The sequence below is a fragment of the Mercenaria mercenaria genome, chromosome 4, assembly GCF_021730395.1.
Source record: "Mercenaria mercenaria strain notata chromosome 4, MADL_Memer_1, whole genome shotgun sequence".
In the NCBI taxonomy this organism is placed as follows: Eukaryota; Metazoa; Mollusca; class Bivalvia; order Venerida; family Veneridae; genus Mercenaria; species Mercenaria mercenaria.
In genome coordinates this window covers 61,088,599-61,116,459 of record NC_069364.1, presented here as the reverse complement: position 1 = coordinate 61,116,459, position 27,861 = coordinate 61,088,599, and the positions used below count along the sequence as shown (strand labels likewise).

The 27,861-nt window shown below is 34.5% G+C and overlaps 1 protein-coding gene across 8 annotated transcripts in view; it reads left to right on the top strand.

The window, feature by feature from the left end:
- The window catches only part of LOC123551890 (cilia- and flagella-associated protein 47-like), a 50,228-nt gene extending 23,209 nt beyond the window's left edge, over window positions 1-27,019 (top strand). For 4 of the 8 annotated variants that reach the window (XM_053541444.1, XM_053541443.1, XM_053541440.1 and 1 more), the window contains 35 exons: window positions 108-315; window positions 687-885; window positions 1,188-1,279; window positions 1,599-1,831; window positions 3,469-3,643; window positions 3,913-4,165; window positions 4,484-4,510; window positions 5,789-6,010; window positions 6,360-6,582; window positions 6,971-7,166; window positions 7,565-7,662; window positions 8,026-8,277; window positions 8,606-8,869; window positions 10,640-10,657; window positions 12,333-12,603; window positions 13,416-13,670; window positions 14,216-14,355; window positions 14,865-14,987; window positions 16,426-16,558; window positions 17,188-17,393; window positions 17,704-17,847; window positions 18,159-18,277; window positions 18,773-18,827; window positions 19,136-19,284; window positions 19,666-19,810; window positions 20,287-20,462; window positions 21,061-21,168; window positions 21,416-21,632; window positions 22,118-22,274; window positions 22,582-22,813; window positions 22,996-23,264; window positions 23,453-23,624; window positions 24,637-24,798; window positions 25,246-25,414; window positions 25,681-27,019. In XM_053541444.1, coding sequence (XP_053397419.1) covers window positions 108-315; window positions 687-885; window positions 1,188-1,279; window positions 1,599-1,831; window positions 3,469-3,643; window positions 3,913-4,165; window positions 4,484-4,510; window positions 5,789-6,010; window positions 6,360-6,582; window positions 6,971-7,166; window positions 7,565-7,662; window positions 8,026-8,277; window positions 8,606-8,869; window positions 10,640-10,657; window positions 12,333-12,603; window positions 13,416-13,670; window positions 14,216-14,355; window positions 14,865-14,987; window positions 16,426-16,558; window positions 17,188-17,393; window positions 17,704-17,847; window positions 18,159-18,277; window positions 18,773-18,827; window positions 19,136-19,284; window positions 19,666-19,810; window positions 20,287-20,462; window positions 21,061-21,168; window positions 21,416-21,632; window positions 22,118-22,274; window positions 22,582-22,813; window positions 22,996-23,264; window positions 23,453-23,624; window positions 24,637-24,798; window positions 25,246-25,414; window positions 25,681-25,899 — 6,081 coding nt within the window. In that variant the 3' untranslated portion in view covers window positions 25,900-27,019. The remainder of the gene's footprint in view (window positions 1-107; window positions 316-686; window positions 886-1,187; window positions 1,280-1,598; window positions 1,832-3,468; window positions 3,644-3,912; window positions 4,166-4,483; window positions 4,511-5,788; window positions 6,011-6,359; window positions 6,583-6,970; window positions 7,167-7,564; window positions 7,663-8,025; window positions 8,278-8,605; window positions 8,870-10,639; window positions 10,658-12,332; window positions 12,604-13,415; window positions 13,671-14,215; window positions 14,356-14,864; window positions 14,988-16,425; window positions 16,559-17,187; window positions 17,394-17,703; window positions 17,848-18,158; window positions 18,278-18,772; window positions 18,828-19,135; window positions 19,285-19,665; window positions 19,811-20,286; window positions 20,463-21,060; window positions 21,169-21,415; window positions 21,633-22,117; window positions 22,275-22,581; window positions 22,814-22,995; window positions 23,265-23,452; window positions 23,625-24,636; window positions 24,799-25,245; window positions 25,415-25,680) is intronic. The other 4 variants (XM_053541441.1, XM_053541445.1, XM_053541439.1 and 1 more) reach the window with 3 other exon arrangements.
- Window positions 27,020-27,861: the final 842 nt, after the last annotated feature.

Here is a 27,861-nt window from a genome sequence, read left to right as displayed (position 1 = left end):
GTAATAAAAAGGGTAATGTACATTAGTAACAACTTATTTCTTACATAGATCACCAGACTTCCTCTGATGGATCACCATACTTTATTTTGTATTCCTATACCTTTCAGGGCACCATATTTGTCAACAACAGTGACAATGATATCAAATGGGGAATTGACTTGAGGAGTAACAATCCAGCTATTACAGAAGGATTTTTCAAATTCATTCACCCCTCTGGAGCACCCTTTACAAACCCCACTGGGGAAGAGACAAAGGGCATTGAGGGTGATCTGAAACCAGGGGAGACACAGCATGTTGCTGTCATGTTCTGTCCTAGTAAGAATTTTTCTTTATATCAAAATTGATTAGTAGTAATGCTGAAAAGAAACATATGTTAAAGATACTGCAGATTTCTGTTTTTGTAATTGATTTGAATTTCTTTTTTTCTCTTGAAGAAAATATGCCTTTGATTATACTAGGCTGTATTTTCAAATAAGACTAAAAGCAAATAATTTGAAAGTTTGAGAAATTGATCTGTAAATTACTGAAAGTGTTATTTCTCAACTAAATTCAATTTCCAGTTTCTTTTCATATGATCAACAACAACAATAATGTCCTAAATTGTCTTTTTTAACATGCATAAAATAGGTAATGAATAAAAATAGCATTCCATGTTATATAGTTATTCTTTATATTTACACTAACAGAGGAGCCAGGCAGGTATGAGGTCCTGCTTCCAGTTATCCTCAATGACAACTATGAGAAACCCTACCAGTACCTACAAGTGGTTGCGGAACTCAAAGCTCCTAAACTCTGGTTTGATCCTCTGGCCATAGTGCTCACACCAGTTCCTTTATTAACGGAGGTCAGCTCAGAGTTCACCATGTTTGCAGCTCAGTTTAGAAAGTAAGTTGTGTTCGTAAAATGTGATATAAACTGAATTTTCAGAATTCTTTGACAATATTTTTATGTACTGAGAGAAATAAACAAAGTTTAAAGTTGCACCATCATCAGTATCATTGGCTATTTCAGAACCGTGAGTAAGATTACATTATACATAATTTGCAAATGACATGTTAGCTAATGATTTCAAAATATTGTTTGATCTTAGTAGTAGAATTCAAATTAATTCTTTTAGCATGACATTTGATAATTATATTTGCTAGAATTTATAGACAAAATGTCATTCTTGACCTTATCTGTTTCAGTCAAACAAAGATTATTGTGGAGACACCAGAAGTTGAGTGTGAAGATGGCACTAAAATCTCACCTCTCAAGGTCACTTTTCCAGAAAGTCAAGGTCAGTGATTGTTTACTTGAAACTTTAAAAATAACTTATTATACATCTTCCTTACCTCATGTTTATGTATATTTTTCCATTTAAAAAAAAATTATATCGTTGACTCTTCTGTTTTTGAAAGAGCAAAGTTAAGGTATCCTTCCAGATGTGTCAAATCTATTGATGTTTTGTAATGATTTTAATTTTTAAAATTGATAATATTAAGGAGACTTATTTCAATCATTGACAAGTTACTTGGATTCTTTATTTCATTTCAGTACAAGTTTTAGCCGAGACCAGATTGTCAATCTTTTATAAAATGTGTTACTTTTTCTTTCAGAGGTTAAGCCGTGTTGTGGTGATGAAGGTCAAATAGAACCATTCAGCCTGCCATGTAAGGTGACATTTGCTAGCCCTAAACCAGTCTCATTTGCCGAGAACATCATTTTCACTTTTGAAGGCTGTAAGAAACCATTCAAGCTGATGGTGACAGCGACAGCTGATAACTGCCTGTTAACATGCTATCCTTTTCTGGCTCTGCACAGGACTGACCACCAGATTGTCTGTGAACAGGTAAAGCATTTAAACTTCTGGGTACCCATGTACCAGTTAGATTACATCAACTGACAATAGTCTTGTCCAGATAGTGTATTAGTATGCAATATATGTTTTGAGAATATTGTAAGACTCCTTATGATGAGCTGGTCCACTTTATAACAGAGTTAACTTGGATTAATCTGGCAATATTGCAACAGAGTTAACTTGGATTAATCTGACAATGTTGTAACAGAGTCAGTTTGGATTGTCAATCTGATATAACAGAGTTAACTTGGATTAATCTGACAATATTGCAACAGAGTTAACTTGGTTTAATCTGACAATATTGCAACAGAGTTAACTTGGATTGATATGACAATGTTGTAACAGAGTTAACTTGGATTGATATGATAATGTTATAACAGAATTAACATGGATTAATCTGACAATATTGCAACAGAGCTAACTTGGTTTAATCTGACAATGTTATAACAGAGTTAACTTGGATTGATATGACAATGTTGTAACAGAGTTGACTTGGATTGATATGATAATGTTATAACAGAGTTAACTTGGATTAATCTGACTATATTGTAACAGAGATAACTTGGATGACTCTGACTATATTGTAACAGAGATAACTTGGATTACTGTGACTATATTGTAACAGAGATAATTGTACCCCCCGACAACAAAGTTGTAAGGGGGGGTATACTGGTTTCAGGTTGTCTGTCTGTCTGTCTGTCCGTCTGTCCGTCTGTCCGTAGAAGCAATCTTGTGCGCACCATCTCTCCTTATCCCCTTGACAGAATTTAATGAAACTTCACACAAGTGATCAGTACCAACAGTAGTTGTGCATGGGGCATGTTAGGTTCTTTTAGAAAAAAAATTGCAGAGTTATGGGACTTTGTTTTTTTGTTACTATACTATATACATAGACACAATCTTGTGCGCACCATCTCTCCTCATCCCCTTGACACAATTTAATGAAACTTCACACAAGTGATCAGTACCAATAGTAGTTGTGCATGGGGCATGTTAGGTTCTTTTAGAAAAAAAATTTGCAGAGTTATGGGACTTTGTGTTTTTGTTACTATACTATATACATAGACACAATCTTGTGCGCACCATCTCTCCTCATCCCCTTGACACAATTTAATGAAACTTCACACAAGTGATCAGTACCAACAGTAGTTGTGCATGGGGCATGTTAGGTTCTTTCAGCGACAAAAATTGCAGAGTTATGGGACTTTGTTTCTTGTTAACATACTATGTACATACAGTCTGCATATGCAATCTTGTGTGTGCCTAATCTACCAAACCCTTGCACACAATTTAATGAAACTTCACACAAGTGATCAGTACCAACCCTAGTTGTGCATGGTGCATGTTACATTCTTTTAGATAAATATTCTGCATAGTTATGGGACTTTGTTTTTTGTTACTATTCTGTATACATACAGTCTAAATATATACAGTCCGCATAATTATGCAGTCTTGTGTGCGTCAAATTGCAATGTACTGTGTCAGTGCATGCGGTGGGTACATTCATCACCTTTAGTGATAGCTCTAGTTTGGATTACTCTGACTATGAGTTTATAGCTGAAAAGTATTATTTCAGTCCAATGAAAATATTGTTGTGATGTATTACTTAGTGTATTCTTATTTCACAGGGTTCAACACCAAAAGGTCAGAAAACCGTTTCTAAAGAGAGTTTGGACCACTTGGGTGAAGCAGTATTTATTCCTTGCCAGACCCCAAACCAGACAAGCAGACCCAGCACAAGTGCAACAAGCTCCAACTTCCAGGTCTCATCCTCCAGTTATGAGTCATCTGAGAGCACAACTGGTAAGATTTCAGTTTAAAGAAACGTTATTATTTAAGATGACAAAGACTGTACCATTGATAACAGTTTTCAAAGCATTTGAAAGAGGCAATTATTATAGCAAATATTTCTGATGAATTTCTTCAAACATTTTACATTTAAATGTTTATTGAATTTAATTTTAATTTTATACTTAAATATGTAACAGTCAGTACAGAAAGGACTTCTTTGACTAAAATTTTGTAGAATGTTCTTTTTGATACTAAATAGATTTGTGTTTTTCTACACATAGATTCAACAGATGGCAGCACGCCAATAAATAGAGATGGAGCCAAGAATAAGCCACCATCAGGTTCAGATCACCAAGTGTTGTCTCGACAGAATGACCTTGCCTCAAGGTCACTGGGGTCAGCCATGTTTCCAGACGAGGATTCAGAAGAAGGAATCTTCCATATGGAGGTGCTGCTGGCTGTACAGAGATGGTTCTCAGCTCAGGGTTGGCCTGGGGGACCGTTCCCCATCACTATACCTCATTCACTCAGGATGTAAGTGCATCATATTTGAATTTTTGGGAGCATTATCAGCTGGGTACATTAATAGTATAATAATTACAAAATCACAAAAAAATTAAGACTGATCAGTATATATGTCTAATGCTATGTGTACCTTGGACCTGTTCAAGATCTTTTAAAGTGTTTCACTAATTTATCTCTCTTTTTATCTTAAATATCTCACTGATTTATTAAAGTTCTGGCATTGCTTGTGTTCTTCAACAACTGAACTCGATTACATGTATTTTGACAAATATTGATTTTTTTTTCTCAATGCAACTAAGTGTATACCACATTTTTATGATTTGTCAGGGGTTTGTGTGGCACACAAGAAGGAAGGTAAACATCATGTACATAATGTTAATTGCTTGTTGTTAATTCTGCTGTTGTGTTACACATTGTAGTCTGCATATTTTATGCTTAGGTAGTTACTGGCCGCCCTACCTGATATATGAGAACAGACTACTATTATATTATATTTTAGTATTTCGAGGGGTGAATGCAACCCCAGATTTCATCACGTCAGAGAAAAAAATATTGTATTTCCTCTTCACAACAGTTTCATGCTGAGGCAATGATGAAATTCTGTAATTTATGAGCAAAAAAACCCAAACTTACTGCCAATGAATGGCCCAACTAACTACAGATTCAAAAAGTGTTAATACCAGTTACATTCATCACCTTAAAAGCCTTAAATTTAGAACAAGAGTATTTGGAAAATGTTTTAATGTTAATTTTTTTTTACAGTTGTTGATTTAGCTGTTAAGTTTTATTTTCAGAGGAAAAAAAATTGATGTTGTACTTGCATGTATATATGACATAGATCTGTATGATCACAAAGTAAAGAACTAACAGTTTCAAAAATTGCAGAGCAAAGAGAAAATACATGAAACTAGTTACTTTCATTTGTAATTTAGGTTTAGCAGCTGCTGTGATTTCAGTTTTCTGAAGACTTGCTTAAACTGTCTTCAGTTAATTGATTTATTGGTTGTCATAGACAAAGTGTTGTAAATAGATATGTATGTTGATTATTCCATATGTATAATGCATACTGGGTGTTGTTTTATATTACATCACAGCTACAGTTGTAGTATGATATATATGTTTTATTGTTAGAACGCTTCAGTAACACATATTAGGATAAACACAATTTATACATACATTATTGCACAGACGGCATGATAAAGTATTTGCACATTCATGAGCTTACTAGGCAGGTTAGTAGTGCTGAAAAACACACTGTATACGCCTGGTTTTGCATGCTGCAAATATGTAAATTAACTTACAACAATGTATTCCAACAAAAGGCATAAGCAGGTTTTGAATTTTCATTTATGTAATTATGTTGTATGATTACATCCAATAACCAGTTATTCTATTTTTAGCATGGCACTTTGGAAGTCTGTGCATCTTGTTAACCCATATGTATTTGTTTTACATTCAAGTTCATCAGTAATTTCTATCCCTGGTTAGCCCTATTGCAGGTCTGATATTTTGCTAAACCATGTCAACACTGTCAAATTAATGGCATAATATATGTGGAATGTTTACAGAGGAATCTGTTGTAATAAACCATGCCAACACTGTCAATGGCAATTTAATATTCAATATTTACAGAGGAATCAGTCGTAAACCAGTGGAGGAGGAGAAGGGTGCTAAGGCTGGAAGCTGGGACACAAACAACCTGAAGAAAGAGTTCAAGACAATTTATGACATGATCAGTAACCTGGCTGGCAGATCTGTACCTGGGATACCACTCAACGGTCACCTACCCTCGGACCCTATAGAGAGGGTAAAGCAAGTGTTCTGGCAGCACTCCACACTGCTCACATTCTTGAAGTAGGTTTACTTTTGGTGTTGAAATGATAACTGAATACATTGTATGTATTGAGAATCTGTCATGAAATGAAATACATTATATTGTGGGTTTAAGATAGAATTTTAATCTACATACTAATAGCCAACAACTTTAAACTTGTTCCGCTATTTTACAGTTATGAACCAGTAGATACATTTTTATCGTGCTCTGTATCAGCGTATTGAATGGAAAACATTGGAATCACTTGGCATCTTATATCTGCACCTTCTTATTTGTAGTGGAATACATGCTGTACACAACAATGCTTGTTTAAGAAAATGTAAGCATGTTCTAATGTACCAGATTGTAATTATGATATTATCATTATAGATGTCAGGGAGCATGTGTGGCCTCAGTGAAGCCTGAATACCTAATGGATCCTCGTGATTACCATCTATGGAAGCAGATACAGGCTGAGTTCCGGTTAGAGCTGGAACGAAAAGGAAATTTTGAACAGGCAGCACAATTTCCTATTGAGGAGGAGCTGGAGGACGATGTGTTTGAGGCCGTGTCTAAACGAGCATGGACAGATATACTGCTGCAAATACTCAAGGTGCTCTGTCCGATATTATACCATCATAAGAAAATGTATATTCTTATTTAAATGGACACAGTCTATGGTTGCTTTGCAAAATTTGTTCTTAGTGACATTGCTTATTGAACACATTTCATTCAAATATATTTTGAGATAATTCAGTAAGACAAGGAATATCAAGGAGTTATCTACTGATCAAGTTATGTTCTAAGATTGCAAAGCTTTCTTATTTTGTACATGAAATGATGCCCTTGATGTCATACAACTACTACATCAGAGAACAACTCTGTTTTCATTTATCAGTGTTGTATCCGGAAGTCCAATTTTATGGAAGAAATCCAAATGCAAGTTTGATGATAATGCTTAAATTAAATTTCAGCTTCTCATTATGTTTTATTATTTGCAGACTCTTGTACTGGCCAAGGTCACACCAAGAACCCTGAAGAACACCCCATCCCCTGACAAGAACATCAGTATGCCAGAGATAAACCCTGATCCATTCAGTAGTAACATCTACAACATGGGTGAGAGGATCATACTGGCCTGGCTCAATCATCACTATGAACATTACAGGCAGAAAGTCTGGCTCAACTGTGAGAAAGGTTGGTTTATCACATTATCTTATTACGTTTTCATATGAGAATGGCATGTCCAGTCCAGTTGATCTTTAATTAGTAAATTTAATAAGAGCATTGTGTAGAATCATTTACCTTTCATATGTTCCATAATTGGAGGTTGTCAGAAACCATGGCAGCAAATTTGCTTTATTAAAAATATGTTAGATACTTTGCAAAAAAGATACAAACAAGTCCTTGCTTCTAGTTTGATAAACATTCATACTTTGAAGTAGTTGTGCCATAGGTAAATAGTTACACAAATTGTAGGAAAGCTGTTATTGGTCCCTGGCATGTAAGTCACTCTATGAAACAGTCAGTTAATTGTTTGTGAATTACAGTTTGTATACATGAAAATAATGTCTGTACTGGTATTTATGTTGTAGGTGGGATACCTCCTGCTCGATGGATAGTGAACTATGATTTTGACCTACTAGATGGTCTGGTACTGGGTGCTGTGCTTGGAGCTCATATGCCTTTCTTGGTATGTACACATTCTAGACCAGTATCTATCAGCTCCAGTGCAAATTACCAATCTTAGTTATGATACTTCTGCAGGCTAGCTATATTTTTGTCTTATTTCAAAAGCAGTCAAAGAAAAATGCAACAGAATCAGATCTGTAACAAATTTCCTCTATTTGGTATCATTAGCCTGGCCCAGTTCGGCTTTATGTAGGATAGCATATACCACAAGATATTTATTCAGTGGCTTTAAATACATAAAATAATTCAGGAGTTCTCTAAAATCTGTTCTTAGTTTCAGTGTAGCCAATATAAAATTTGTAATGAAAAAATTCTTTATGTCAGATATATATTCAATATGATATGGCATTTTATTTATAAATAGATAAAAACACATCTTGAGGACATGTATACACGACCTGCGACAGCTGAGCAGTGTTTACACAATGCTCTCAAAGTGACAAATGCAATGAGATATGCTGGTATAGACTATGACATCCAGGCTATAGACATCACAGATCCAAACCCTATAGCCCTGCTTCTACTGTGTGCAAATCTGTACCAGAGACTGCCGCAGTATCTACCAAAAGCTACTGTTGAATTCTCAGGACCACTGCATAATACTGTATCCAGACAGGTAAGACCTTTCCTTTGAAAATTTAGTAATTTACCCTGCCTCAGCTTCATTAATCAATGGATCAGTTATTTATATTCATAGTCAAAAATTCAGAAAGGCTGGTTCCCAAAAAGATGGTATGCTGTATAGAAACTAGCAACATTTCCTAGCCATTTTATGAGCTGACAAATTTCAATTTGCATACTGCGCTCCACTTTTCAATACTGATATTGTTTTAATCAAAATAAAAACTTTATCTAAATACAGATATAAAAGAAAACAAGATTTCAGTATTTGTTTATATGTTATAAGAATAATTACTGTCTAAGACAATTCATTATTACTTCAGGTGAAGTTGAGCAATCCAAGTGGAAAGCCTTTAGTATACCAGGTCCTGCTAGCGGGTCATGATGCGAGAGACTTCCGAGTACCAAAAGGTGACTTTGTGTCAATACCACCCAAGTCTACCCTGCCTCTAAGTGTTGAGTTCACCAGCCGCTTCCTGAGACCTTCTGAGGCCATTCTTGTTCTGGTTGGGCGCAGACAAGGGTCAGCTGTGGGATCAACCCTCACCTTCAGTCTCTGCACCCAGGTTGAAAACATTGCTCCTAAGGTGAGAATTTTTCTACAGCTTCATTTATTATTAAGGAATTACACTAAAATTGTTTAAGAAGCTTTTTGTTTGAAGTATATAGTACTTTCAGATGATTTCACAGAAATACTAGTTCTGTTTTTCTTGAATGTCTATCTGCAAAATACTGTATAAGTGGATATATTTGTGGGTAAAAAAAAGGTCTTTTGCCTATTCCAGAGACTTTGCCATTGGGAATATTCATGAATGGCTGAAAACTGAAGTGGCAAAGCCGAGTTTGTTTATCTTTACTTGACTATAAAAATGTGTTTGGGTGAACTTTTCCACGTCGCCAAACTTTTCCACTTATACAGTATTTCTTATATCTTAGCTTGCTGAAATTCTTGCACAATGCACCTCTCATAGTTACATTTTCTCTACAAGACTTACTGTGTTTTATGTAGCTCTGTCTGTCGAAATTGTTTGGAATCGTTTATACATTTTATACGCCTGTTTGAAAAACGGGACGTATTATGGGAACGCCCCTGGTGGGCAGATGGGCGGGCGGCGTCTGCAGACTTATCAGGAGCATATCTTCTTCATGCATAGAGGGATTTTGATGAATCTTGGCACAGTTGTTCACCATCATCAGACGGAGTGTCTTGTGCAAGAACCAGGTCCCTAGGGCTAAGGTCAATGTCACACTTAGAGGCCAAAGGTCAAATTCAAGAATGACTTTGTCCAGAACATATCTTCTTCATGCATAGAGGGATTTTGATGTAACTTTGCACAATTGTTAACCATTATGAGACAGAGTGTCTTGCGCAAGAACCAGGTCCTTAGATCTGAGGTCAAGGTCACACTTAGAGGTCAAAGGATACAAGAATGAAAACTTTGTCCGGAGCATTTCTTCTTCATGCATGGAGGAATTTTGATATAACTTGGCACAAATGTTTACCACCACGAGACGGAGTGTCATGGGCAAGAACCAGGTCTCTAGGTCTAAGGTCAAGGTGACAGAGGCCAAAGGTCAGATACAAGAATGACTTTGTCCGGAGCATTTCTTCTTCATGCATGGAGGGATTTTGATGTAACTTGGCACAATTGTACACCATCATGAGACGGAGTGTCATGCACAGGTCCCTTCTTTAGAATTACTTCCCTTTGTTACTATAAATAGCTTATATTGTAACTTTTTCATTACTAGTCGTAGGGAAAAATCAAGACCACTTTTCTGTAGTACAACATGCATGTCACATCCAATTTTGAGGTGAATTTTGACCTATCTCTACCTGGTAAGGATTTTTATGTGGACTTACAATTTTTATTTTGGATTTTGTTTTTTTTAAAGATTGACTACCCTTAGTTGTTACTATAAATAACTTATATTGTAACTTTTTTATAATTGACCGTGGGGAAAAACCAAGACCACTTTTCTGTGGTACAACATAGATGTTACTTTCAAATTTTAGGTGTATTTTAAGGTATCTCTACCTGGTAAGGAGTTTTTTTGTGGACTTAGAAAAACAAAAGATTTACAGTAATTACTAAACAACCACAAAATTAAAATTCCATTTGCAAATACAGGTGCTATTTGCTAATTTGCTGTGACGGGCGTATATTATGACATTCTGGCACTCTTGTTTCAAAATTTGTTGATGAAGAAATCAGAAGTCCTAATAAAGAAATAAAAAAAAGATATATTTTTGTTGAGTGCTCTTTGTGAAGATTTACTGTATGTAGTGGCTGGTCAGGCTTATGCCGTTGTCTTGTTGCACCTTGTTTTTTGCACTGCTATCACATGAATTTCAGAAATTTAAAGATCCAGAGGTAAACCTTTGTTCTATGTGCTAGGGTATTTTATATATGTGTTATTTTCCACCAGTTTTTATTCATGAAACAGCAGATTTTAAAAATATGTGGAGTATACAAAATTCCTAGTGCACTGTGCATTCTGCTGTGTTTGAAAATGTATCAGAATAGCAAAAAAGAGACAGGGCTTTTGTGGCTGAGTAGTTAAGGGAACTGACTTTGAATTACTTGTCTAACAGGGTTGTGGGGTTGAAACCTAGCTTGGTTTGTAGAATTTTTCATGTGAGGAAGTCATGTCAGTGTTTTTATCCAGTGTCAGCCCATGTCTAAAATAATGCCAGGAGATGCACCTGGGGTCTTCCTCTACCATCAGAAGCTGGAAAGTTTGCTTTGACTTGATTGTGTCAGTGAAACATTAAACCCAACAGAAAAAAAAGAAAAAAAGAAACAAATACCTACAACATAATATTTTTTCCGCCTGAAAAAAAAAAAAGGAATTATTTTCCTTCTGGCAAAAAATATCCAACAGCCTTTTGTACCAAGTCCACAAAACATATATAGAATGTACGTTATTCTTCATAAAGCAGATTAGAGATTATCCAGGACATGTTTTAGCAAAACTGGTGGAAAATATGTAGTGATTGTTTTTCAGTTGTATTTTGCTAACTGATTGTTTATGACTCATTCTGTTTTAAATTTCCTAGATCATTTTATTATAATTTGGTTGTGTTAGTTTGTTTAAGATTTCCTTTGTAACTTTGTGCTCTGGTTTAAGTAGATATATGTGTAGGTTTTTTTAACCTTTAGCCAGCTGGTGTCAAGTGATTTTGCCTTTGCAACCAGTGCAGACCAAGATCATGGTCTGCATTGTTCACTATTCAGTCAGTAAATTTTCAGTGTATACCCCTTTGAATAATAAGTGGTTCTGCCCAAATTGAATGATAGGCAAGTCCATTTTAGAAATTTAGCAGGGTAAATTTTAATAATATTTTGAATATTCTTTCACATTATTAAAGTGGGAACACTTTCAAAGATTCCTTAAATTCTTTTCAGATGTATAGTTTCTGTTTAAGGTGAAATTCCCTGTAATTTGTTCTGTTCCTCATGCAAACAAAACTGCTAAGAGTTTTTGGCATTCAAATTTGATGAGGTAACGGTATAAATGCTGACTGGATTTTTCTTCAGCTATTTTATTTAAGAATAAAATTGCAGTTTAAGAGAATACCTGTGGGTATAGAATGTATATTGGCATGTATAAAGTGAATGAAGGCCTCCATGTGTATTTTATTTATAACCATGTATTTCAACACAAATTGAAATTGTGACTGTGATTTATATCTTATATTTATAGTTTTGATTTTTGCTTGTTTCACATAGTTTTAATTGATCCAATGTTGCATATATCTGAGGTCATAGATTTCTGAAACAATAAAGTCATCAGCCCGAAATAGCTGTTGGAAAAGTAAGTCACAACACAGCCTGTCCTTGGGTTACATCAGGTACAATGCATTAATCTCATGATGACATACAGTATGCATGTAAAAAGTTGTAGCCAAACAAGCATTGTGCCCTCTGGAATATTCGGCATTTATATGATGTCATAAATCCATATATGGTCTTTGAATATGTAAACATGCTGGCAACTTGTAAATGGAAGTAGTGTGTTATAAAGATGTATATTTGATATTTGCAGAAAGTGATAAAGTGTGAGTCACCATGCTATGAGCTTGAGAAGATCAACCTTGATGTCACAAACCCATTCTCAGAGGCTGGAGAGTTCAGGATTGTTCTTGTAGAGGCCAGTGGAGCCCTGCTGGATCCTGGCAAGAGTGCTGCGATACTTAAACGCAAGGAGAAAAAGAGAAAAAGAATTAGGTCAAAGATTGATTCAGGTATTGTACGACCAGAAACCCCACCTTCTCCACCTCCAAAGATCTCTGATACACTACAGATGCAGAAAGAGGGTAAATATCATGAGAAAAAAAGAAACAAAACTATGAATTACTTTAGATTATAAGTTAAAAGCTGTATTTATCCAAATTTAATGTAAAAAGATGTGAACAGTGACTACACTGGATCTATGTAAATATAAACAGTGTATAAACAGTACTGTGTGTTTGATTTGAAATTCTACACACTAATAAATATATATGTAAACACAGTATGTGAATGTTATGCCATAAAAAAGTGGATTGAAGTGTTTTTAACAGATTTTGTTATTTTGATATTAGTTCTACATACGCAGTTTATATGTTCTGTGATATCAGCATATTTGATGAGAATTTTTAAGATTAATTCAATGTCAAATGATAGAATTTTTAGTGAAAGATGAGCATAATACATCTTTAAATGTTTCTTTACTTGAAATTGTTAAGAAGCATATACAGTCAAACTTCCTTTGCCCGAACTCTGTGGGACCGGCAAAATTTGTTTTGAGTAATCAGTAGCTCAAGCCATCAAAGGGTTTACATTATACGTAGTTTTTGTCACAACCTGACGATGAGTTGGAGCAAAGGCCGATGTTCGAATTGTCCAAGTTCAAGCAAAACAAAGTTTTACTGTATATTTCTATTTTAGATAAAGTACTATGTTACAGTATGGTCAATATGTAACTTTACAGAACTGTTGTATGCAGTTATTCTAAAAGTCACATATTGGAGATTATATATATGTAAAAAATACTTCATAAGGACGATAGAGCATGTTGTATTAGTAGTTTATTATCAGAAATGTTTGCTTGACATATCAACTCAGAATTCACTAAATTTATTTTCAGATGATGAAAACATGATGAGTGCCTTCTACAGTCCAGTATCCAGTGTTTACCTGGATGCTTATTCCAGTACAACAGTAGAGATCCACTTCCTGCCCTTCAATGTTGGAGAGCGCCAGTGCTCTGTGATCTTCTTAAATGAGGAAGTAGGCGAGTTCTTGTACTCTATAGAGGCAAAGTCAACCATGCCACTCCCAGATGTTGTACCGTTTGTGAAGACAACACACAGTGTTAGGATAAGCAGTGCTGCTGCAGCAGGTAAAATGTTAAAAAATGGCCTGATTTTGTTTTTGGTTTGTTTGATCTGTAGTATATATTTGAGATGGAAACTTTTCCTTTACAAGAATCTTTAAGTGGTTAAAACAATGATAATTATTTTAGTGCATAATGTTCAATCTGCTTATTAGTGCCTGACTGATTGAAAACCAGTTTTTGAGATTATAGGTTTGTGCTGTTTCCATCTGTCCATTTGTCCATTAGTCCATTAGTCTGTTACATTTGTGACTGAACTGAAACTGAAACTTTGTCATGCATAGATATATTATAAAATAACCTCGGACACAAAGAAAAAAACTCCACTAACATGCTGTCCAGGCATTCTAGTTGTATATGACTCACTTCTAAATATTTTTGTTTTTGTTGCTCCCACCAAGGTTGTTTTTTATTTTGGTCAGAAAAAGGCTAAAAACATTTAAATGTTGGAGAGTAAGTGTTACAGACTTGAAAACATAGCTAATGTGCTCTGAATTAATCTTTAATTAGAAGTAGTTTATTGTACAGTGTAACATTTACTTATATTATAGGTACAGGAAAGGGACTGTTTGGAGGAGACGAACGTGTGGTGTACTGGAAGTGTGAGGCTGGACAGGAGTTACAGGAATATCTGACTGTACCATTTACTAATCAGGCTCGAGAAAAAGCCCTCCTACTAGCTTCACAGCAGGTATGTACATTGTTCCTGTGAGAGAATATAGCTGCCAGTAGATACATGACAGTTTTCTGTCAAATAGAATATTTACTTTTCTGCAACAACTATATTAAAAAGTTTACTTTAAGCCTTCATTAATTTCTTCCAACGTTCAGCGTTACTAAATTGAATGAGAAGACTTTTCTTAATAGAAAATCTTGGAATTTAACTTTTTAAAAAAAATTAACTGTTGTTAAAAGTGTGAATATAAACACTCGGGTCACTTGTAAAAAGGCTTATCTGTTAACTGAAATATTTTACTTGATGGCATTGAGACTTGATTAAAAAGTTACTTGGCCTTAAAATTTTCTGATGCATTTATATTTATTTAATCAAAATCATTGTGTCAGTTTTGTTGTTGATGTTGTTACTTGGTCCATGTTGTTGCTTTAGGTCTTGTGTGTTGCACCCTTATTTACATGTTTTAGCACATATATTATATGGTGTAGGTAGTGCACATGTGTTGTATGTTGTGTTATTTGCAGCGCATGACAGATGTTGAGTTTACACGTCGTGTTGCCACGGGAACACTGCACTGTAGCAATGTGGCTGCACAAACTATCACAAAATTATCTAGTGACCCACAAACAGCAATCAAGAAAGCTAAAGTAAGGCTGCTATTTTATTAGAAGTGATCATTGTCATGCAGATGTGAGATGTATTACTTTATAGTACAATACCTGTTTTAAATTACTTAAAGATTTTTAGCTCACCTAAGCATTAAGTGCTCATGGGGAGCTTTAACAATCAGTTGCTCTCAGTCTGTGTCTGTCATCCACAAGAACATCTCCTAAACCACCAAGCCAACTTCAACCAAACTTCACAGAGTTATTTCTTCCCCGGCTCCCTTTCCATTTTCTTCAAAAAATAGGTCATTCATACAGAGTTCCAGTTGCCATAGCAACCAGTAAGAAGAACTTTAAATATGTTCTCCTCACAAAACTACTTAATCAATTTGGAAATGATGTCATAGCAGTGTCGTTTTTATGACCAGATTCCTTCATGGAATTATGTTCTGTTAAAGAACATGATTACCTTCTGGTGGGGCTTGTTTTCCTTATTTGGAAATCTTAAAAAATCACTGAAGCCACTGATCCAGTTTTAAAATAATTTGACAGCAATGTTTGATGGGTAATGCTCTGTCTAATTTCTGCAAGTTATCCTGATTTTTCCAAAAAGTGTGACCACTAAGGGGTGGGACTAGTTTTCTCTATATGGCTTGATCTTCCAATAAACCTTTGGTACAATTTCAAAATGATTTCGAAACAATATTTCTTGGGTGATCCCCTACCAAAATTTTTCAATACAGCTGTGAATCTTAGGGCCATCATCCCCCCTTATTAAATTAACTGTTGCATGCACACCATGATTTAGATGTGTTTGTAAAGTTTTTCTTAGTTCTATCCTATGTACAAATAATTAAAGCCATCTTGATACATGCACACATTTTCATAAAATATGTGAGAATTGTTTTGTGAATGGTTATATATCTTAACTTTTAGTCTGCTAAATTTCTAAAATGGACTGTACCAACATTCAGTTTGGGCAATACCATTTATTATTTCAAGGGTTTTTCACCAAAAATTTACTGACTGAGTAGCTAACAGTGCAGACCATGATCTGATCTTGGTCTGCACTACTGGTTGCAAAGGCAAACTCACTTGCCACCAGAAGGCTAAAGGTTAAGATGATGTATGCATTCAAATCTTAATGCCAAACTAATATCATAGGTTTTATCAATACATGACTGTGAATAAAGGTAAGTCAGTGGTAAATTCACCGATGTACAGAATTTAATCATAGAGGTATAGACTGCATGAAACTCTCAAATGCATAAAACAAGGGTATTTTGGTATTGTTGCACACTGTGTTTATATTCAAATCACATATACATATAAAATTATTATGGCACTTATGTTTTTAAGAGGTGGATGAACTTGATAAAAAAAGTATGATTTTGGTGGAAGTTTAAATTTTTATTCACAAATGTTGCTAATTAATGTTAGTCCATAAAGATGTATGAAAACTGATAACATGATTTTTCAGGAACGTGGACCTAGAGGCCAGACTTACAAAGTTGAGGTTGACTCCAGTCATTTCAAACTGCCAGATAAATTGTTTATTCCCCCATCAGGTGAAAGGTCACAGAGTGCTCCAACTGGCAAGAATGTCTATATAGGTAAACAGATATAATGTATAACTTCTCTTGGAAAATTTACATTATTTTGCTCATATTGGAAATTATCAGTAATATTTTTAACAGAAAAAAATGTACTTACTTGCTTGAAAACTTGCTTACATAACAGGTTATTAATCCAACCTTATTCAAGTCAATGTTCAAGGCTGTAGTCCTGTGTACAATTATGTGCCAAATTAAAATTCATAGAACAATTTTCCCCATAAGAGTTACACGCATTTCCAAAACTTATATAAAACTTTCATATACTGGAGTATTATACCATTTATTGTTATTAAATGTACATTGACCAATGCCATTTAATTTTGTGCTGGTATAATTTATAAAAATATCCAGTTTGAGAGTAATTGTTTTAGCATTAACGAGGCTTGTTTTTAGAACTTCAATTTAGCATGTACCTGTATAATGTATACATAGACAATTACATGAATAGCATACAATATGTTTAAAGTTGTAAAGTTTTGATTATCATACAAAGTAATGAAGAAAGTTAACAGTGAACACCACTACCTCTGCTAGTAGTTATTCAAATTAGTATATCTTGCCTTTAACTGAGTTGTACCATATAAAATAGTGTTGAAAAATTTATTACAAAATTTTACGGATTACAGCCTCACCAAATAGGCATGGAAAGATTGAGATTCCAGTGAAATTTTACGCTGAGGATCCTGGTCACTACCCAGTTGAAATAATATTGCGAGGTACGGATGATGTACGAGTGTTCAGGATAGAATGTACAGTTAACCCAGAGGGAAGCACTGCAGAAATAAACTTCACATCACCTGTACACCAGAATGTTACACAGGAAATACCACTGGTAATGTAATACTAGAATCTCAGTTCTATTAAATATGCATATTCACTTCTACTTAATTTAAAAAAAACTGCCTTCAGCAACTGGCTCTCTCAATTGTGAAAAAAATCATAGAAGGCATTTTCAAGTAATTACGACTTGACCAAAGTCACCATCAGATAAAAAGTGATTGCAAATAGTTATAGCCTTTAAAACATCAGGTCAGTTTGATAATACAAATAACAATTACATTGTTTTAATGTCTTGCTTTTTTTTTATTCACTTGAAAACAAATAGGCAGAAATTTTAATAGAAATATTGATGTAAATTTCAGGTAAACATGACCAACCATGACTGGCCACTTCAGGCACATATAACAGGAAATGGGTTCCATGGTCCATCAAGTATCCTAGCAAAAGCTTACCAGACTTCAAAATATCCACTTGTTTTCAGGCCACAGAATGAAAACCCTGTCACTGTATGTATCTAATGAAGAACCAATGATGACACCATAAAGAAATCATTATGAAGTTTGCAACATAAATTTTTTGTTAACTATATCGAAGTGTTTTAGCTGAAAAAATTAATTTCATTTTTTTTCCAAACAGTTTTTTGCAGTAAGACTGTATTTCGTCAACTATAGGTTCATATAAAAATGTTACAGTAAAAAGTATTCACAGTTTTATGTATGAATTGATAAAACAATGTAGGAGATACAATTTTCTTTATAAGAAATAATCAAAAGCGTGTATACTCTGATATGAAATTGTTTAATTTATTATCCTTCAGGGCAAGCTTGTTTTGACAAACAGGGAGGATGGTACTGAACATGTGTTCCACTTGAGTGGAACAGCAGAGAAACCCTTGGCTCTAGAACATGTAGTGCTCAAGTCACAGGTCAAGAAAACGTATGTTGACTTTCTATATTTGATACTGAATACCGTGAAAATTTTTATTTGATTACATATTTGAATACATAGCAGCTGATAATGATCGTCAATTGCAGACAGATGACAATTTCTCCAAAAATAAATTGAATTATTTTTAACAGAAAAATAATTTTTATTATATTGAAAACAAAATGGAGGCTTTTTTCAGACAATGTTTAACTATTAACCCTTAGCCTGCTGGCGGCAGATGATTCTGCCTTTGCGACCAGTGCAGACCAAGATCAGCCTGCACATCCGTGCAGTCTGATCATGGTCTGCACTGTTCGCTATTCAGTCAGTAAATTTTCAGTGAAAACCCCCTTTGAATGATAAGTGGTACTGCCCAAATTGAAAGATGGACCAGTCCATTATAGAAATATAGCAGGGTAAGGGTTAAATACCTATAGATGTTAAGTAATTGTGTATTATGTGTTTACATACATTAAAAGTTTGAATGATTCATGTATTTTTTAGGTTAACATATGATTTGAAGATTCCAAATGTGACTAGAAAGAAATTATGCTACAAGGTAAAGGCTGGCTAGAACTTTGCACTTCACATGGAAAATATTTTTACAAAATGTTTAGAGCTCATAGCAGTTGAATACTTATATTACTTTAAGTAGTTGACTGTTACAATTTAGATTTTTGTTGGTTCATAATATTACCACAACAACTTGTCGGCTTCTTTGTGGTTTAAAGATAAAATATGAACTTCATTTATATCAACTTAGTTGGGTTGTCATCTTAGTTTAAGTAACGTCAAAAAAGATCAAGTTAAGGGAAAAGTCAGAATTTAGAAAGTCAGATATTAGATTTTTATTGTCACTATTTTCAGGTTGAATCTGACCTATCAATAGTGAGTGGTAACCAGTCTATAAGTGTGTTACCAGGGCAACAAACAATGTACAAAATGACAGTAGCCCCTGTAAGACGTGGAGTATTCAAGGGGGTTATTGCTTTCGTAGCTGGCAAAAATCCAGTAGTGTAAGTATGATTTGTATGGTATACATTCAAAGCTTACGTGACCAGTGAAATGAAAATGCTTCTTTGATACTGAACAGGTGAACTCTATACTTGCAACAGAAACAATTATATTGACTGAATAATGTTGAAGTAGTAGCCTGAATATATTTTGCATGGTATAAGAATTATGCATTCAAGGTAAAAACCTGTGCGTTAAAATATCTAGTCTTTTCTAAAATTATATAATAATTATAGGCCAAAGTTATACCAGTTTCAAAATTCAAGCAGTGAGCATAAACATGAAATTTTGACCACTGTCAGTGTTGTATTCTAAAACTGCCCCCTGAACCTTCCGGACTATATGAATTGGATGGTGTAATAAATTGTGATTGTCTGTTACAGTGAGGTAGATAGTGATGGTGATGAGATGCCAGACGAGGATGAGGAGACGAGACAGTTCTATGGTTACAGGGTGTGGTACTCCCTAGAGATACATGTCAAACCATCGCCACCAGAACGTGTCCTAGAGGTCACTTGTTCTTGTCAGGTAATGTAATCAAAATTTACTATTTTTTACAGCTCTGCAAAATCTTGTAAGTGCTCTTTTACAAAGAGGACTGCTGTTGTTGTTTTTTTTTATTTCATGTTAGTGTCAATTTAGGAAATTAAATCCAGGAAAACAGATATTAAAATTTTAATTTAGTGAATCTTCAGCAGATTCATATCTCTCTGTAACAGCTACCTTTGTTAAAACTACAGAAGTTCATTGCAAAGACATAAAATGAATTCTCAGTACCTAACAAATCAGGTGACAGACAGTGTACATGTTCACAGCAGAGTTAAATTAGACTGTGATGTATAGACAACAGTATTAGTTCAGTTGTATTGATGGGACTTGAGCACTTGATGACTATAGGCAGATGCAGCTTTCTTTATTATGTTGCTCAATAGTAAATTTGTATTATCTGCGGTTAATAATGCCTAGTTAAGTTAGTTTATGAAATGCTGTTTTCTGGCTTACAGAAGAAGCAGTTATTGGAGGTGATAGTGAGAAACCCCACACAGCACGAGGTCACTCTGGAAGCTACAATAGCTGGGCGTGACCTGTCTGGTGCCCCATCTATCACACTTCCAGCTGGCTCCAAAGATGTTTATACATTACAGTATGCTCCAGCTGTGATTGGACAAACCAAGGGCAGGTAAGCACTTCTTTTTTTTGCTTTGTTTAGTTTAACATCACACTGACAAAATTATAGGTTTTATGGCCACTTTCCACCATTTGATGAGGAAGGAAGACCCTAAGGAGCCCCTCCAGGCAATATGCTAGGCTGGGACGGGCACCTGTGTGGAACCACTGACCTTTATTTAATCCTGTAGATGGCTTTCTCACATGATACAACTCTACTCCACATTTGAGGTTTTTAACCCACAGCTTTGAGGAGCAATTTTAGCCACTTAGTCACAGAGGCCTGCATTTAAACAGTATTTACAGTACTACAGATCCCAGTTTATCTTGGGAGTTACGAGCTTTTTTCAGATAACATGATATAAATAAAACAAAATTTCATTTAAGCCTATTTATTACAGTGAATATTTCTGCTGTTGACTACTTTTCCTCACTGTTATAGTGACATGTTTATCATACTGATTTGATAAATTGAATTGACTGTATAACATTCCTAAATTGTGTCTTTAAAACTGCAACTCACACCAATAAAATAACATACATTTATAATCATTGAGTTGTTTAAATTTGGTATTTTTTAAAAAAACAATTTTTGTTTGATTATGTTTCAGTTTGATATTTTACCATGAGATGGTAGGAGAGTTCTGGTATTTGCTGAAGTTAATGGCAGAATCACCGACTCAGACTACACTTCCACACATGCAGTGTGAACTTGGCAGGTACAGAACATATAAAATAAAACATGTCTTATAGTATGAAAAGTGCTTGTCTCGGCACTGGTATGAATAAATGTCTAATTGTAAAACATTTTCAACATGTATTTCAGATTCAATGAACTTGGTGAACTGCATTCTAGTCATAATATAGATTGATGTCTTAGTGGCAATACCTTGTCTATCCAAAGTGTATGTTTTGCTTGGCATATCCAGAGTGCTGCTGAGTAAAGAAATTTTCATTTATTTACAGGTGGACAAAGCAGAATATATTACTTGATAACCCAACAGATGAGACCCTAGAACTTATCCCCTCGGTATCCAATACAAACAATTTCTCCCTGGAACGCGACAATGAGCGACCAATCATCCTGGCACCAAACTCACGACTTGAGATACCGTTGCATTTTATGCCTTCAGCACTTGGAGAGGGAGACCATCTGTCAAAGATTTGCTTCCTGAGTGAACAGGTAATATATATAATTATTATACTACTGTATCAGCCATTCCTTGACATTAAGGTATGTTTTGTTTAACCATTTTTGACATAGTTAAACCTTTAGCCTGCTGGCTTTATGTGACTCTGCCTTGGCACTGTTCGCTACCGGTATTCAGTCAGTAAATTTTTAGTGAACACTTCTTTGAATAATGAATGATAATGCCCAAATTGAATTATAGACCAGTCCATTTTAGAAATTTAGCAGGGTAAAGGATAAACTATAAGTATAGTAAGTAGGTCTAAGAGAAATTAGTTTCTGATGCAATATTCTTAACCAAACCTCTGCTTCAAATGTGTGCACAACCACCGAGTGAAGTCTACTGTTCTGGCTATCTTTCTGATTTGTTATCAAGGCAAAATAGACAAAAACAAAGAGTACAGGTATGATGCTTTTATGAGGCTCAAGGTTAAGTCTATGTATCCAAATAATTTGACACTATTTGTTTCTTTCTGCAGTTGGGAGAGTGGGTGTTTGTGGCATCTGGCACTGGACTGTTACCACAAACCCAAGACCCTGTGAGTGTGTTTACTGTTGCGGGCTCAAACACAACTCTGATCATACCATTTAGAAACCCCATGGACCAAGCTGTACTCTGTGAAGTTATGCTTAGAGGTTTGTACTTCTTTATGACATTTGCATTCTTACATTCTGGTACCTGTCTATATAGTTTCTTAAAAAGCTCCATGGACTGCTTTTCATTATTGTTGTCATCGGGGGAGAAATTTTAATACCATATGTTAGATGCATGATGTTGAACCCTTTTTAAGTTCATTTGAAAATTTGCCAAATGTGTGGTTCTACCAAAGTGACTTGTAATATCATTAAAAACAATCACTGCTGACAGTGGCTTTATATTAATGTCTTTGGCTTGTAGTTTTGATTGTCTGTTAAGTCTGTTAATTTATTTGTTACATTTCAGACAAGAACTCCACCCTTGAAGAAACGTTAGAAGGTAGTCCATCAGAAGAAAATTCTCCATTCTGTCTGCTGCTTAAACGTAAAGGAGGGATTCGTGTGGGCCCAAAATCTACCCTAGATATCCCGGTATGCTTTGCTCCAACAGAGATGAAAATGTACGAGGCTATCTGCACAGTGATTGTGACAAGAGAAGATGGTGAGAAATGGCAGTATGCTCCCAGAGATACACAAGGGTATGTAACACTGTATATGCTAGTTTTAATATAATCCTAATTTTATCATAGAATTGAAAAGTTTAACATTTGTTTCTGCTGTTAAGCACCATATTTCTTCCCCAGTGACCTTGTTTTTCTTAAGAACTCTTGAATATGTATATTACTTATTACTAATTTCAGTAAATTATTTATCTGTTTAGGTACCAGTTGTCTAGGACAGGCAGTGAAGGGGTCAGTGAAGTGCGCTGGGTGTTTCCTATCCAGGGTATCCCTGAATCAAGACCCATCAAGGAGTCATATGGGGCTGTTATTGAGTGTAAGGCCAGGGACAGACTGGAGGAGAGGTTAGAGGTCACATTGGCTGGAGTTGCCCCTGTAACTTCAGGTCCACAGAGGTCAATCTATACACGATCCATCACTCCAAAGAATGAGTCACCAAAATTACCAGATGGAATTGTGGTTGGAGAAAGTAAGTTTTCTTCCAAAAAGCATGGCTATTTTGGGAAATTCTGACAAGGAGTGTTTATTGCATGACTCATGAAATTTGATTTTGTAGTTTTATATAAAATATGAATATTAAGCCAACTAAGGTCATGCTACAACTTGCAATAATTTCTGTGTCCTGTTAGAATAAATGGGTTGTATTTTCACTTGCAGCACTAGCAGTAGCTGAAGAGTTTACATATGAGCTGTCGTACAAGGACCCCGAGACCAAGGAGAATCTTCAGAACTCTGTTGCCCTCAAGTTGGTACGCCAGCACCGAGACACAGCATCTGGACTTGTGGTGCTTGTATTCAATGTGATCTTCAATCCATTCAGAACTATGGAGTAAGTGATTTCATTTATTGGTGGTTTACATTTGTAGCATTTGATATGAGCTGCACCATGAGAAAACCGACATAGTGCATTTGCGACCAGCATGGATCCGCGCAGTCTGGTCAGGGTCCGTGCTGTTCGCTATCGGTTTCTTTAATTGCAATAGGTTTTGAAAGTGAACAGTATGGATCCTGACCAGACTGCACTATGTGCAGGCTGGTCTTGATCCATGCTGGTCGCAAATTTGCTATGTTGGTTTTCTCATGGTACGGCTCATATAAGAAAATTAGCTTTAGCTCAAAAATGACCAAAAGTCTGAAGCTGTTGTATATAAAACTGAACACATCGTTTTAGAATTTATTCTTTTTTTTAAGGAAATATCTGACATATATGAAAGCATTTTTGACATAACAGGTGACTTATGTTTTTAACTGATATTCAAACAAATTTACAGATTTTAAATTTTCGTTATGAGTGTAGCTGTTAACAACAGCAAAAAAAGCTGGACCTATGGTCAAATTTTTTTGTGGTCCATGTCTTAAAACAATCATAAATGCCTAAATATGGCAAAAAAATGCATATTCTATTAAAATTCTGTGATTTCAGTAATATTCATTGACAAATTTTGTTCAAAATAAATATTCTGTTTCTATTTTTTTTAATTCAGTAAAGATGATAAGCTTTATTGTAGGAAACAGTATATTAATTTTCAGTTATTATCAATTTGAAAATTTTATATGTTGTTAGGCCAGTTACGGCATAAGTGAATATATCATAAATATTGTCACTTATAAAGCAAAAGGAAATTCGTGTAAATAATTTTTGTAAATGGAAGAAATCATTAGAAACAGTCACATTACCAATGAAGAATTTTTTTCAGTTCTCAAAATTGTTTGCACAGATGAAGCCCACAGGAAATTGCTTTTAGGCTTCAACCACAAAGATTATTTAAAACAATACAAAAACATACTAGTGCAAGAAGTAGCTAGGTATCAGAAACAATTAATTCTATTTTAACTTTCAGCTATGGGGTGACCTTAGAAGTGAAGGCCTCACAGGGTGGAGTTTGGAAGTTTCCAATCCGGTTCCTGGCACTGGAACCTCCGGTAGATGATCTTATAGATATTGAGGCAACTGGGCTTGGCAAGGAGTCATCTGTTGGTTTCCGGCTCACTAGTCAAACTAAGTGAGTTTTATACCTTTTTCTTTCTGTTTGAAATTCTAATTTATAAATGAGCCGCACCATGAGAAAACCAACTTGGTGCATTTGCGACCAGCATGGATCTAGACCAGCCTGCGCATCTGCGTGGTCTGGTCAGGATCCATGCTGTTCGCTTTCAAAGCTATTTGCAATTAGATAAAACAAATATTGAACAGCATGGATCCTGGTTAGGTTAACTGCCTGCCGTTACATAACTGAAATTTTGTTGAAAAATGGAGTTAAACCCAAAACAAACAAACAAATAACTTGTTCGGTAGTATTGACAGAGGTGGTATTAATGTCAGTGTAATTATATTAGAGAATTATATCAAAAGTGTCTAACATTCTTTTCTTACAAAACTTAAATCAACAGAAATGATAGGAACTGTTTAATCTAACAAAACAATGACATAAACATACTTATATTTCCAGGTATCCTTTACAATACAATGCATATTTCTCTGCTGGAAGTGATCCAGAATTCACCATTTCCCCAGCAACAGGAGAGTTACTTCCTCTAGGTAGTAATGGAACACTTGTAAGAGTTGGTTTCTGTCCATCTGTGTATGGAAAAATATATACTGGAAAACTTATTATACAGGTTGGACATTTTACATTTTCCTTAGACTGTATCATTGCTGAAACACTTTGCAAATTTTTGCTTTTGAAAGTATGTTTTAGAGATAAATGTCCATATCAGAATAGGAGAGCATATTGCTTTAGGCAAGCTAAATATGTCTTATTATATCCTTGGGTATGTGAATAATTGCTGATTTATTTGCCAAAATTAATTACATGTGCAGTAAATGCTTGCATTTTTTCATCAGCTTTCCCTTATCAACTCTAAACCTGCTTTCTTTTCTACAGACACCAGATATGCAGTGGAGTTACAATGTACGTGGAGTACTGCCAGATTATGCCCCACCCAGGGGAGTCTCCTCCCATCCCATGAGAGGACCACACCCAGATCCCAGAATGAGGGGACAGAGAGTTAATTACATTTTAGACAATATAAGACTAAAAACTACTGCCGTCTCGTCGCCAATTAAAGGGGCACCTGTATTACAAAGACTAAAAATTTCTTAAATATCAGTGATCAAAACAGTGAAAAATGAACAAAAATAGATGTGTTTTAAGAGATTGTGCAAGATATAATTCAGATCATGTAACTGTATGGATTACATTTTATGTAAAGCTGTTGTTAAACTTTTATTGTATTAATATTGAACAGTATTTTGTAAACATGAATATTTACCATCAAAGTATTGTTGTTATGTCTTGTGACCTATTTGTTATCACCCAAGTGCTTTGTACTGTGATAGTGATATCCTGCCAAAATGTCAACATTTTTTGTTGATATAACAACATGGTTATAAAGTATATTCTTGTAACAGAAATATGTTTGATTTAAAATTTAAGGTTCATGTAAATCCTTGTTTATGTAAATCGTATATTTTGTCAATTAAAATTTAACTTGCACATTTGTATCTTCTGAGAGTTATGCAGTTTTTACTTTTTTTTATATGAGGTCTAAGTTGACTGATTAATATTTTATCTATAATGGTTTTATGGTTTAAACTGAAATGAAATTGTTTGCTTTTACAAAACTTATAAATCAACTACTCAAAGATAGTACAATTTATTATCATCTATTTGTTATTCCTTAAGGAAACATGCTTTTAGTTTTATTTTATCATAGCGTTTCTATGCTCGCTATTTCGAAGTGTAAATCAAGCTAGCTTCCCTTAATAATATTATTTCCTTTATACTGTTCTTGCATTAAAAGAAATTTATTAACACAGAGTCTGTCTCTCAAAGTTCTGTTTTGAATTTTTGAATCTGGGATTATCAAAAATGATGTTATATTTATTTTCTTTTTCTAGTATGTTGTGTTAAACTGTGATAGTTTTATATGAACAATATTCATTGTACATGCTGAAGCACTTTGTAAAACTGTGATATTTTTACCAAAATGTAGCTGTGTGTAAACATATGTGTTATTGGATTTGAACATAAAAATTTATTATAAACATTAAATGTACAAATAATGTTGTTGAACATGTTAAAATGTTTATTTGAATAATATCTAAACTTCAGTGTTTATTTGACTGAAAATTTCTAAACTATATTTACAAATTTCAGCATTTCTGATGTGATTTTCGAAATACACTTTTGTATAGAAATTAAACTATGTCATTACAAAATGGTTTGTTTTATTTTCTTACGCTTTGTACATTTTTTTCTAAAAATACCCTAGTCTTGGTACTCTGAAATTGTTAAGAAAACGCGATCCGTGTAAACAGAATCAAGATATTTATAGTCTGCTCAAGGACTTAAATTATGCAAGCAGTATATTCGTATCATATCCTGTAAGTATATTGCTTATATCCTAATTCATTCACCTTTCTCATAATAAGGCTTTTCCCAATTTTTCTTTAAATACATATTTAAAACTGCAGAATAATTTCACGATGACATAACCCTATTGAATAATTCTATGCCACATAGAACCGATCAGAATTTGAATATATTCAAACCTGGTTCTGCTGTATATTATTTTAATTCTAATATATCCTTTAATGGATGAAATGGGTTTTGGAGAGTGCGTAGACATCGAGAGAATTATTCTGCATGCCTAATAATCGATTTAAAGTACGTGAATTAAGTGATTTCGATTCTGAAATGTCTTCAGTTTTACATCTGGAGCATATCTTTCCAGTAAAATTTTATTCTTTTAGTACAGAAACAGTTTAGAAATTATATTTAAAATTATAGTTTTCAAATTTTCTTTGTAAAATTTGAGGGCGGTTATACAAAGCCATCTTTTCATATCTTTCCAGTAAAATTTTACTCTTTTTTAGAGCAGAAAACAGTTTAGAAGTTATATTTAGAATTATAGTTTTCAAATTTTCTTTTTACTAGAAGAGCGCTGTTATTTTTTTTGTTTGTTCAAGAATCGTAAACAAAATTAGAGTTAAACGTTATTAATGGCAGGATGGTACAAGACACAGAAGAAGACACTCCAATTCCAGAAGCTTCCATAGTCCT